The 13918-nt window shown below is 35.5% G+C and overlaps 1 protein-coding gene and 1 long non-coding RNA gene across 3 annotated transcripts; one reads left to right on the top strand and one right to left on the bottom strand.

Moving 5' to 3' along the window:
* The first annotated feature begins 290 nt into the window (after positions 1-290).
* Positions 291-3216, top strand: LOC104894629 (uncharacterized). 2 transcript variants are annotated; one of them, XR_007273993.2, is made up of 3 exons: positions 291-602; positions 1359-2260; positions 2464-3216. It is a non-coding gene; the product is annotated as an uncharacterized LOC104894629 (long non-coding RNA). The 2 variants fall into 2 exon arrangements; XR_790246.4 differs by having other exon boundaries at positions 311-602; positions 2116-2260.
* A 7223-nt stretch (positions 3217-10439) lies between these two features.
* Positions 10440-13565, bottom strand: LOC104894627 (F-box/kelch-repeat protein OR23). The gene is made up of 2 exons (XM_010680905.4): positions 12461-13565; positions 10440-11000 (listed from the first exon to the last, which is right to left on the bottom strand). The coding sequence occupies exons 1-2, from the start codon at positions 13399-13401 to the stop codon at positions 10709-10711; spliced, it is 1233 nt and encodes a 410-aa protein (XP_010679207.1). The 5' UTR covers positions 13402-13565; the 3' UTR covers positions 10440-10708.
* Positions 13566-13918: the final 353 nt, after the last annotated feature.

Below are 13918 nucleotides of genomic sequence, written 5' to 3'. Positions count from 1 at the left end.
ATAGAATAGAGATGTATTATTATGCATTCAAACTGACTTTATTACACGACCTTATATTTTCACCGTTCACTTGATATTTGTTTGATGCACAACAAGAATCCGCCTTTTTAGCGTCTGAATTTAGCGTCCGACAGTATAAGTGGACGGTAAATTAAAAATTAGCGTCTGATTTATGTCAGACACTAATTTGCGTCTGCTATCTTGTTTTTTAGCGTCCGCTCTCGTAAACAGACGCTAATTAGCGTCCGTCTACAAAAACGGACACTAATTAGCGTCCGTTCAGTGCTAATTTATTGGCCCTACCAAAATCAATCGACCAAACCGTCCAATTATTGTCCATAACGCCATATGGTCCTCTCTCACTCAATTCTCTCTCACTCAATTCTCTCTCACCTCAATTCTTTCCTCTGTCTAACTCTTCATCTCCCTCAAACTATTCATTTTCCTCAGAAAAATTGTGGTTTTCGTTATTTCACTCGTTTAGATCTGGTATTTTTGTTCAGTTAGTTGTGGTAGGGTTTTGTTCAGTTGGTTGCATCATCGCCGCTTCTGTCTCTGAGCTTCATCGTCGTCTTCAAGCATCACCGCCGCTTCTTTATCAGGTATAGTTTATTTTACTTTTAATTGTCGTTTGAATTTTCGTTTTCGGATTTCTGTTTTTCAATTTTCAATTTTTTGGTTTGGGTTTTTGGATATGTTGTTTTGGTTTGGGTTTTGGATCTGTTGTTTTGGTTTGGGTTTTGGATCTGTTGTTTTGGTTTGGGTGGGTCTGTTCGTGGGGTTGTTCGGGGAGGGTGGTGCTTTCCGGCTCGTGTGGGGGTTCGGTTGGGTGGGGCTCTGGGTTCGTGGGTGGTTTGGGTATTTGGGGTTAGGGTTTCGCATTTTGGGTTGGGTTTGACCGGTATAATAAATTCAATAACACTTGTTCACATTCATTCCAAACATTTTACAAAAGACTGAAACCCCAAAAATTTGTTCACTTTCTCTCTCCTCTGGTGCTGCCGCCGCAGCAGTGCTCCCGCGCTTCTTGGCGTTCTTGCCGCATTTGTGGATGGTTGTTGTAGCTTCTGTGTGTAGTAAGTTGTTTACTAATTAAAATTCATTTACTTTCGAATTGAAACTTGTTTTGAAGTTTACATTACTATGAACTTTGATTCCAATAAATTCATGACAAATTTTGGGTTGGGTTAATTACTTCACCATTCTTTTTTGTACTCTGTAGAAAGAAACATCATGAATTTTTATTAACACTTGTTCTTCTCTATCTCTCCATTTGTTTCCAATAATTAAGCTGTCGATTTCCTCTCTCTTCTCTCTAATTTCTTGGGTCTGAATTTTATGATTTCCACCGTTAATAGATTTCAAGAGCTATGCAAGTTTGCAGCGTAACGGTATATTATTTTTGTTATTCTGTTAATTTGTAAGATTATTTTAAATTTTTACAACTAATGTTGAGTTAAAAGTTGAAATTATTGAACTAATCTAAACTTAAGGCTTTGATCTCCCCTTTTTTTTTTCGTGCATTGTTCCAAGTATAAAATTATAAAGTATATTGGCTTAATCTACTGTTAGTTCTGGTTTTCTATTGTTGTTGAATGTTGATTGACTGTTTTTCTGCTGGAATTATGAGATATTGGTTGGGAAATGTTGCATGTTGTTCATGAAATTATGTAATTTGATTATGAAATTGTAAATGTTTTAGAGAGACAGAATTCATGAACTTTATGGGAAGTATAGCTTGTAAATTTTTATGGGAAGTATAGTTGGACTGTAGAAACTGAGAAAGTTTAGCATCCATACATTACAAGCTTCATTGGCTTGAAATCGGCTCAGATTGTGTAAACTAAAATGTCCTTGAAACTGGGAAACCTTGTGTTCCTGAGGTTTTTGTGCTTCATAGAACCAAAACAACTCAAAAGAGTATTCAAGTTTTGTGCTTCCAACTTTATGGGAAGTATAGCTTGTAAATTTTTATGCCTACCAGACAAGTACTAACACTTCTTTAATAATAGTCGCCTGAGGAGACTTTAACTTTGATGCAGAAGTTTAGAATGCTCCAGAAATCTTTTCATAGTATAAAAAGAGATGATTTTTCTGTCTTTTCTTTGCATGTAGGCTACAAATGAAAATCTTCCACAAAATCTTATTAAGCAGCTTGCAAAAGAGTTAAAAAATCTCGACGAAACACCTCCAGAAGGAATCAAAGTGGGCGTTAATGATGATGATTTCACAACCATATTTGCTGATATAGATGGCCCAGGTACATTACTCACTTTCCTCTTTCTAGGAAGCGATTCCTGGGAAATAACGAATTGGATTTTGAGTACGAGCTCCAACTATATGGTCTGTTTTAACTAGATTGTGCTTGAGCAGACTAAGCTCTTGTAAGTTATGTTTTTCCTGGAGAGTGACCTTTGTTTCTAATTCTGTTTCTAATTTTGATTTTTTTTTTTTCTTTTGCAGGTTTGTTTGAGTTTGATAGGGTGACTTTGGAAAGGTTGAAGATTGAAGATTTGTATATTGAAGAAGAAATGATTTCTTTCTAATGTATTACATAGATTTTTTGTTATTATTTATTTAAGTAAGGATGTAAATTATTCACAAATTTTGATTTATCATTTGGGTTTTTTGTCCCAAACTACCTTTAACTTTTATGTTTTTGCGAGAAACTACCTTATAAATAAATTGTTGTCCCAAACTACCTTACTTTTACCATTTTGTTGTTGACAACTACCTTAGGCCGATTTCCGACGTTGACTTTTGTTTTTTCCGCTTTTTTATTGTCACATTATATCACTTGACCTCTTCAAATCCTTTTTTTAATTTTCCCCACCCTAATTTCCTCATTTTCCGGTGTGCGCGCGCTTTCTCCCTCATATCTATGTGACACTTTGTACCACCAATCCACCATTAAATTCCTCTTCTACTTAAACTAAAATTGAAACAATCACCCTCCTCAATTCCCACAAGGTAATTTTATTTTTCCCACAATTTTGAACTGGAAAAAACAAAAGTCAATGCCGGAAACCGGCATAAGGTAGCTGTCAACAACAAATTTGTAAAGTAAGGTAGTTTAGGACAACAATTTTTTTATAAGGTAGTTTCTCGCAAAAACTTGAAAGTTAAAGGTAGTTTGGGACAAAAAATCCTTATCATTTCTATTTATATTGTAATTACTTTTATTACATATAATAATAATTATAATTTTTCCTTCTACATTTGCATTATTATATTTGATCGTGACAAGTTTGACTAAACATAATAACCAAGGAAAAGTGGTTACTCACAAGTTTCAACATTACATTTGAAAAAAAAAAGAAGAGAATTAGTCTGGGGTCCGACTTTAGGGTCGGACGCTAATTAGCATCCGACTTTAGGGTCGGACGCTAATTAGCATCCGACTTTTCTAATTAGCATTCGACTTTATAGTCGGACGCTAATTAGCATCCGACTTTAGACTCGGACGCTAATTAGTAAAGACGGACGCTAATTAGCATCCGACTATAAAGTCGGATGCTAATTAGCGTCCAACTATAAAGTCGGATGCTAAATTTGAAATTTCGGACGCTAAAATTAGCGACTAGGGGTTTTGCATCAGTCTTTTAGCGTCCGTTGACGGACGCTAATAGATTTAGCGTCCGATCCCGCGTTTTTAGCATCCGATTTTGGCGGACGGAAAAGGGTGACATTCTTGTTGTGATGTAAATTATAGTATACGATGTTTGAAAATTCTATTGTGCTTCTAGGAGCACGTGCACACTATGCATCTAGTAAATTTGTTTTATTTTCGATGAGTATATATTCATTTTAAACATATTTTTCAGCAAAAAATATGTTCTATATTCAGTAAAAATTGTTTTATTTTCAATAAGCAAATGTTCTATTTCTACGAATGTTCGTTTTAAGCGTTTCTTCAGTAGAAAATTATTTTCTATGTTTTGAAAATTGTCTATTTTCGATAACTAAACGTTCTATTTAAAAAAATGTTATTTTAAAACTTATTTTCTACCAAAAAAATGTTTTATTTTCTCCGAGGGCTAAGAATATGTTCTAAATTCCATAAACATATATTCTATTTAAGTAATTGATTCTAGTAATATTCCACTTCAACAATAAAATGTTCATTTTCTTAACTGGTAATGTTCCACTTCAACAGTAAAATATTCTTTTTCGTAAATGAATTGTTGTAATATTCCATTTCAACAGTAAAATGTTCATTTTGGTAAGTGAATTTTTTTAATGTTTCATTTCAATAGTAAAATGTTCGTTTTCGTATTCGTAAATGTTCTTTTTGTATTGTGGGAGCGCAATATATACACGCATTACCCTATGGTACCACCACTCTTTCATGCCGCCATGGACAAAGACGGTAACACAATGGTTTTCTCCTAATTTTCGTGCTATTTGTTCCTTAGTTGATCTCTATTCACTTAAAGTCTAGTATTTTATTCTACAAATAATGATATCGTATAAGTATTTTGTTTACTTGGTAAAATTATATTTATACGTTATGTTATTATTATATCTATTTGAAAATATTTTATTGTGGTTAAAATACGCGTTAGGATGCATTTTATATTTTATCGACTTTGTAACGCGTTTTGGACTGTGTGAAGCTCGGGCCACTAACTTCTAGTCTTTATTATGTTTCTTGATACAATCAGATTAATCAGAATTGTAACTCTCCTATATATATTGATCAATGGTAGAGACTCCAGAATTACGGAGTTTTCCACAAATCGATAGTTTTTATACCATTGAATTTTTTTTGGACTTCTCATGGTACCAATTGCTTGCATCTGGTTCAATTAACATATATCTGTCTGAGTGTATCACAAGTGAGATCATAAACGAAAAAAATATAAATGAAGAGCTTATTTAAATAAAACAACGAGACTCTAGTGAAAAGCCAGAGCAACTACTTAGCTAAAGAATAAAAATACAACCAAAATAAAATAGACCAGCAAAGGAGACTAACTATCGAGTCTACTTAAAATAAGACTAGGAAAGCTACTACTCTATGTCTCCATTTATCATTTATGAATAGGAGTTTGTCCAATAAGAGACTGTCGACTTTTAAATTAATATTAGGTAAAAGTAAGTCCAATATTAAAAAGAGGATTAGCTTAATAGTGACTAAGTTAATTTCTTCTTGTGACTAGTTTAATATATTTAATGACTAAGTCTACTTTATATTAAAATTAGTCCGTCTCTTTTAATAATTTTTGTACGAGTAGTTACTTGACTTTATGAAGGAATCCGTAACTAGACTTGATCATAACATGATTATTACTTGAAGATATCTTACATATTCAAAGTGATTTTGTGCTTCACACAACTCTAATAAAACTATTACTCAATTAAGTGTTGAGTATAAATGATGAGCTGACTTTAAATATTTAACTATATAGTTATTCGATTATTGCATGTGACATTAAATAAGGGTAATAACAATTGACAATCACAATTAAGTAAAAAATGGAGCTGCCATCTAATTAATTAATTGGGTGTGGGAGGATTATTAGTATAAATAGGGCTCCTAATACTTGGCAATTGCATCAAATCATCAATCTCCTTAAAAGAAATGGAGGGAAAGCACCAAAAAATCAATATATTTTCAGTCCTTTTTTTCCTTGTATTAGGTAATCATGTAAATTTTGAGTTTCATTTGCATTTTCTCTTAATCTTCAATCTAAAATAAATATTATAATACATAAGGAAACGAGTATAATTTTCTTATAATATTAGATAAGTATATTATTAGTATTATATTTAGTTTAAGATATCGTTTCCTTATGTACTCTAATAATAAATGTCTATTGTCACTTGATAATATAGCAAATATTTTCATTGAATGTTTTTGCAGTGCAAGTGATGTTTAGTGGGAAAGTGTTGGGGTCATGTGAAGGACAAAGTTGCAATCCTTTCAGCCCCTGTTGTGACGGGTACCATTGCAATTCTTTGCTTGGTGGATGTACTAGGGGTAAGTTTGATGTTATATTGATATTATTGTCCGAGCAGCATGTGATAGCTTAGTTAGGGATGTTGGCATCCCTTCCTATTCCAGTACTACTGAAATCGAATTTCACCCCTTGCAAGGAAAGATCCCAAATTTTCCTCGCTCCTTACAAGAAACTTCATCTTACCTTTAAAAAAAATTCCTATTATTACCGTAAATTCATTTTCTGTAAATGCTCATCTCCATCTCTATATTACTACCTAGCTACTTACTATTCTTATTCGACAATCTATTACTCCTATTACTTATCCGAGACAAAAAGGCTTAAGTAAATTTAAAGTCACTGAACTATATATGTTCTTTTCACCTGAAATAACGCATTTTGATGTTATTTTTTTGAAGTCTGATTTTACTTTTTCGACTCAACTTTAAACACGACGTATTTAAATCTTGCAGATCTTGGATGCTTGCCTGAGGGTTACGCTTGTGGGATATGGCGACAAGGCTTTGCGTCTTGCTGTGATCCATATAGTTGCTCAAGTTATTGGGATGGTAACTGTGTCTAGCAAAGTACCATGCATGCTCCTACAGTCCTACTGTTAACTGTTTAGTTTTACTTGTGTTTTAATATCATTTACCAAGTTTTTTCTTGCACTTTATTTTCTTCAAGTTCGATGTGATGTATTTTTCCCTTTTTCTTGTGTACTAGTCCAATACTTTAAGCTATGATGGTTTGATTGTAATAAAATGGTTTTGTTGTTTTTTTTTTTTTCTGTCATTTCTTTTGGGAAATGGTTGAGAAATACACTACTCCTTGTCTCCTTCCACACGAAACGTCTTGGGTGGACTAGGTTTGTAAAAATTTATTTTGCATCCAAACGGACTTTATTATTCAAAAATTGACTATATCAGAAACCATCTGACTTGCGTGGACCCAATTTTCGCTAATATTAGTGTGCACCAGGCCAGAAGCACATATCATTTCGAAAAAAACCACTATAATATCCAAAAACCAATTATATCATGCAGAAACACACTACATTTTTTTTATTAGGAGAGAAAAACTAGATTAGCCAGTGAAATAGGACCAACCTAACACATCCTTACGGATGATGGAAGAGAACCTAGAATCATTAAGCTCAAACCACCGGTGAGGGGAGAGAACCGAGTGACTCTTGTGAGCCATGAAGTCCGCTGCTTGATTAGCTTCACGGAAACAATGGTTGAAAGAAACCAAAACAAATGCCTTTAGGTCAGACCCTACATCCAAAATAACATTGTTAATTTCCCAAGGGATCTTCCAAATATTCTTGAGGGAATTAATAATAACCAGATTATCACCCTCTATAATAACATGAGAAATCCCTAAAGAAATGGCTGCTCGAATTCCCTCTCTCATACCCCAGGCTCCCGCTGTCAAAATGGACAAATTATGGTGGAGCCTCCCTGCACCCACCAAAGAAATACTCCCTTGAGAGTCCCGAATTACAAACCCATAAGAGGTACCACCATTCGCCACTTTGGAACCATCAAAGTCGAGCTTAAACATTTTCTCGGGGGTTTGACCCACCACACCTCCTTGGTCTGACTACTAGACTTAGTCCAAGGAGAAACATACACCCATTCATCTAGACCTTGCGCATGCCTCCAATTCTTAAAGAACTGAATAATGGAATTCGCGACCCTGTAAGGAACTAAAGATTCCTGAGCAAACACAATCTTGTTGCGAGCAAACCAGAAATGCCACCACGAAATAAACACCTTACAGATTTCATCGTCGTGGTTGAGATTATGCATAAACTGACTATATCATTCAGAAATATATTATATCATGCAAAAACTACATCATTTCTAAACCATCCCTATATAATTCAGAAACTCCGTATATCGTTCAAAAAACATATTATATCATGCAGAATGTAACATCATGCAGAAATATCTTTTTATATGTTAAATCATGTGTCACGATATATATACTACACAACTTACATCTTCCTGCATGTTAAAACATTATATTAAAATTAAATCCTTCATTGTATTGCATATAATATCATTATATGTTTTCCGTTGATAAAATCCACTATATTGTATATAAGTACAAACCCACTATATGAAGTTAATATCAATTACCAATCCGGTGCATACTAAGTTAGTATGCATTGGTTTCATTTAAGTTTTTTTTATCAAAAAAGCTCGATTATATCATACGAAAATTGACTATATCATAAAATTGACTATATCATACAAAAACTGACTATATCAAAGGTTATTATATGATAAAAAAAAGACTACATCAAACAGAAACTAACTATATCAAAGAAAATTGACTATATTATAAGGTTTCCAGTGCACAATAAGTTATTGTGAAGCCGATCCATTCAAGTTTTTTTATTGCAATAATAAAAATATTACAACTAAAAGAATTTAGGTATTGGCATGTATTTTAACTATAATAGTGTTAGTTTTTTTCTTCTTGGACATAAACAATATAGATACTACTTGTGTCACAATTTTAAATAGTACATAGTAAAGATTGTTGTATTATGGAGTACAATATAATCAAATTGTTTCTTGCCTTAATTTTGTGATATTTTGTGATGTTATAGCTGGGAGTGTTAAAAAAAACGAAACTCAAAAATCGGTCTAAATGGGTGGTAATCGCACTGGTAAAAATCGGTCAAAAATCAGACAATTATTTTACTAAATATAACTTAGTCTAGTGGTTAAGACTTTAGTATATGTACTTTAGGTCTCGAGATAAAATCCTATACTATGCAATTTCTAAATTTTTTTACCAACGATGTCTTGGCCTAGTGGTTAAGATTGAGGTGCTGTAAACGAAAGGTCACAGGTTCGAATCCCCCGCCCATTCTTTGTACTTTGTACCGCCTTCGTGGCTCATATGGATCAAAAAAAAAACAAAGCGATAAAAGAAACGGTTAAACGACACTGTCATGGTTATGATTATTGAGTAAACGGTTAACCGAAAAATCAAAATATTTTTTTCAATTTAATTATGGCGAAACTCCAACAATTACATTAAATTTAATATTTGTTACTAAGTAACAACAATTAGAGGAAGTATGTGCTTCTTTTTTTCTTACAGGAAGAAAAAGGATTTCATTAATTGTAAGGCCAAACGACACTTACAAAAATTTCTGACAAATTTAGAAAACTAACAGACATACATGAACCTTCATAATTGACTACATCACAGATTTGATAAGAATTAGCCTTAAAAAAATTCTCTTCATCTGAAGCAATACGATTATGTGAGTTCGCTCTGTTTCGGCATTCTATCTGTTGATGCATAATTAATCTGGTGAACATACATCCGTAGTCTTTGCAACTCTGGCAAAAATCATGAAACCATGGATCTTCAACACATCACTCCATATATACCCATAAAAACAAGAGATTTATTTATGCACATGGGTATTAAAATCACACACAAACACACAAAAATAAAGGAAAACACCAAAGCAATTAAATCCTCCATTTTGGAATAGACTACACAGCCATACACCCCGCCTAGCACAAGATCAGATCCTTCCCTGATCGGACATGGATTGCAGCACCGGAACCTAACCCTTAAGCCCAAAAATTGATAGAATCCAACCCAGGCTTTACAGCCAAAATACCCAAGCCCAGAGAACCCGCACCAGGAGATCGATCCGCGGTGGAGCGAGGATCGGTCTGCAGACTGCAAGAAGAAGGCCGAACCACGCAAAACAAACGCTGATCTTAGCCTATCAAGAAGGAGGAGAAGATGGGTGGCCCGTCGGCAAGGGATGGTTAGGGACAGATCCCGGCCGACAGTCCCCCCTTTCGGGCCAACCACCAAAAACACAGAAATGAAGAGGAGAAAGAGAAGGAGGATAGAAGGAGAGAGAGATGAGAGAAATTAAAGAGGCCCGGTCTAGGGGCAAAACCTTCAAAAGAGAAGAAAAAAACCCTCCCAAGAGATGAACCATAGAGGGAACATTCTCTCTCTAGAAAATTAGAGAGAAGTATGTGCTTCTTCAGAAACTTTAGTAGTAATATAAACACTATAATTAGAGAATAAAGTGAATTCTTACGATTAGTCATATCTTCCAATGGATTTATTACCCACTTTATAATATATTTTATATTAGATATAATATTAAATTATATGCACAAAAAATATAAAAACTACATGTAGATTATTAAGTAAAATAAAATAGTATAACTTAAATAACGGTTAATGGTTAACCGGAAAAACGTACTGGAAAAACAATCAGTCACTTACGCAGTAACCAATCTGAACTTTATATTATATGTGATGGATTTGAGAGTTCCGAAAGAGAACAAGAAGCCAGTCAATCCGTGAAAATAACAGTTTTAGCCGATATCTATATCATAGTTTTTCAAATTCGGAGAGATGTAAAGTTGGAGGCTAGAAACTTCACGTGTATATCTCATACCCATAAAGCATTAACATGATATCACCTTACAAAGCTAAGGAAATTAGTATTAGTAAACATCTCATAAGAACTGTACTTTTACAATGGTATGTATGAACACTTAACTATACAGATCAATGAACTACATTACATAGCAATGGTTTTACATGTTCTTAATGCTGTGCAATATCTCCACCTGCACTTATCTTAACTGAACTTATTAAGCCTCTTCAATTCATCGAGTCTAGTTTCACCTTTACTTTACACTTTCTCCGAAACTTATATTTTAAGGCCAAGAGGACACACCCCACGTCATACATGTAGACTACACAAGTAGTGTGCACATAACTGCAGTTTTGAAATCTATAGAACACGGAAAAGGCATCCGAGTTACAAGAGATCTCCATGACATGTTTCTAGGGTTGTAGATTTGCATGAACAGAGCAGTACCCCTTTTACGATGCCTTGATCTCCGAATAGCTGACAAATCAACTCCCTGGAGGAGGGAAATCACATTAAGCTCTCCTTGAAGCGCCACGAAGCCAAACTGTGATCCATCCTGAGTTTTTCTCGGAACAGTTGACTCCTTATACCAGCGATTTGACACCATATTATACCTGTAATATTTAGAAGTATGGAGAATGAATCACTTACAAAAGATTGGACAGGCATATATAAATGACACAGAAAATATAGTAAAATTTTCCTGTAAAACATGAAAATGTTGCTCAAATCCTGAAGACAAGCTGATCATATTTGACAAGAACAAAAGACAGACATAGCCAATTCGATTGAGAATGGAAAAAAAACCATATAGCTTCAGTTAGAAGTATCGACATGGTTTTGTTAGAAGAAACAGTACAAGTTCTGTTAAAGTAGTTGGGGCCTTGGGGGTGGTGCACTGGCAATCCCCGGCCATCTCCCAGGAGATTGCCCTGCGATCAACACCTCATCAAGAAGTACGGGGAAGATGGGTTACTGGCAATTTTCATAGTAATTCATCAAAAAAGTTCAATAGTAAGTCTAAAAGGAGCAATGACAAATACAAAAGGCACTAATTGTAAGCTTGTAGCACAAAAGTTCAGAGTAACAGAATCATGAGCTTGCCTCGTTAAGTGTAAGCAAAAGTTCAAGTTCTAATGATCGAATAATAGAAAAGACCCTGTCATCTACTTCTAAGTATATGCTACACTCCCAACAGGAGAAGAAAACAAGGAGCGACAACAACGATGAATGACATATGAGGATCCTGAGCCTCCCAATAGAGTATTATCTTGTTTAATTAGGAAAAAAGAAAGTAGATATTTCCCTTTAAACAACAGGACTCCACAGGTTCAATTGATCAAAAAACACATTGTATGACTTTGAAGCATACCATTATCATTAACAATGGTATTAGTTGTATTGCATACTAGAGGCTCGCTTTTGATATATCACATAGATAGCAAAAGACTCATTTAAATGCTGCAATGCCAAAGCTCTCACAAAGAGGCTTTTGCAAACAGGGAACGGTTGCTAGAGTGCTAGTAGATTCGAAAAGGAGCGGAGGGAGGGGTTCGCTTGATAAGTTACTAATGCAAATCGGGCAGAGAGTTAATACGCAGGATTTGCACCCAAAACATCTTCCAAGTCTCAGATATACCGCGATACGGAAATAATTACCTACACTCTATTCAGAGCTACAGATATTCATTAAACGGAAACACTGCATGAAACTGAGAATCCTATCACCTTACGGACCTGGGATACAAATATCCAGACCTGGACACTGTTACTGCCGATGTATAATAAACAGCTATATCATGATATCATCTAATCCATGTCTCTACCTAAGATTGTCGAAAGCTTCTACAATTGTGCAGTAAAGCTGCATTACTACTAATGTTGTGCAATAAAAACAGATACCTACATTGTCTACATATCAATAAAAACAGCATGTTCAGTCTAAAACAATGATCATTTCACAATCAATTCCATAAATCCAAATAAACCAACAATGCAATCCTAATCAACAATGCAATCAAAATCAAGTACCAATATAATCACATAAACTAAAAAGGGAGATAAAAATCTTCACCTAAAAATGTCATTCCCATCAAGCATAAACACCTCCTCCTCCTCATGATCATCATCAATAACCACAACCTTACCAAGCCTTGCTCTCTCCTTCTCCTCCCACATATCCCCAATCTCCCTCCACCCGCCTCCGCCACCGCCACCACCATCCTTCACCTCCAACACCACCACATCCTTATAATACTCATCCACCGGCAATACCCCATTAATCGTCCTCGCTTCGCCGTACCCGCCCATGACCCAAAACTCCCTCCCCCCACCCACACAAAACCCAACACACCCGGCCCGTGACCCGGGCAACTCATCAAGCGGGCCCCACTCATCCCTCTCAATATCATACACCTCAGCCGACCCCACCCTACTCCCTGCAGCCCCAAACATCGTATGCCGGGACCCACCCCCTGCCACGTAGATCACCCCTTTCCCCACCGCCGCAGCTAGGGACCCACGTGGGGTCCTCATACTAGAAACCCGGTCCCACTTTCCAAGCCCAAAATCAAACCTCCAAACCTCAGAAACTGCAGTGGGCCGGTCCAGTGGGAAAGACCGGGTATCAAACTGTGACCCACCTAACACATATAAGTGCGGCCCAACAGTTAAAGATGCGAAATTTGAGAGAGAGTATACATGTGGGTTTATGGGCATAGGTGGAATTTGGGCCCAAGCTAAATGGGTCGGGTCGAAAAGATATGGGGAGGTTAAAGATGGGTCTTCTGGGAAAATACAGATGAGGTGAGAGAGTGATGAGAGAGAAAGATGGGTTTGTCTGAGAGAAAGTGGGGAATTTGATGAGTAGAATTTTCTCCATGATTTACATGTTGATTTTAAACGATCATGAAATGGGTATGGTATGTATGATAAGATTAAAGCTGAGAGATCGTTTGGTAGACCTGGAATTAAGGTATCAATTTGGGGAATTATTATTATTGATGAATTCGCCATTTTTGTTTTCTGGGAAATTTGATTTGGGTGCTTTTTACTTTATTTTGGGGATGAATTTGATTGAAGATATAGATTATTGCTTTATCTTAATTTTGATTTCTTGAGGATGAGGAAATGTGGGGAGAGTTTTTTTTTTTTTTTTTTTTGACGTGTCAAGGTATAGTAATAGGTTGGGTTTTGAGTGTATGTGGCAGGTTGGGATTGGATTAAAATGGGAAGGGAAAGGTTGACTTTTGGTTAGGGGTGTTCGCGGTTTGGGTTGGTGCGGTTTGGGATGTAACCCAACCCAAACCGCAAATATACGGTTTGGCATTTTCCCAACCCAAACCGCACCGCACTTTTGCCCAAACCAACCCAAACCGAACCGCGCAAAACGGTTTGGTGCGGTTTGGTTTGCGGTTTAACCATTTTTTCCTCCGTGACATTAAATTTTTAATCTAAGAGTAAAAAAAAAATGTTACTAAATATAAAGAGTCCAAATAAATAGGAAGTTGAATTCATAATTAAACATAAATAA

The sequence above is a fragment of the Beta vulgaris genome, chromosome 5 (assembly GCF_026745355.1).
Source record: "Beta vulgaris subsp. vulgaris cultivar EL10 chromosome 5, EL10.2, whole genome shotgun sequence".
Classification (NCBI taxonomy): Eukaryota; Viridiplantae; Streptophyta; class Magnoliopsida; order Caryophyllales; family Amaranthaceae; genus Beta; species Beta vulgaris.
This window is presented reverse-complemented; position numbering and strand designations above follow the sequence as displayed.

What these genes read in the sequence shown, in the direction of transcription:
- LOC104894627 (XM_010680905.4), bottom strand. Translation starts at nt 13,401, where the DNA reads ATGGCGAATTCATCAATAATAATAATTCCCCAAATTGATACCTTAATT. An exon ending in GATGGGAATGACATTTTTAG is followed by an intron (nt 11,001 to 12,460) that starts GTGAAGATTTTT and finishes TAAATATTACAG; the next exon opens with GTATAATATGGTGTCAAATC.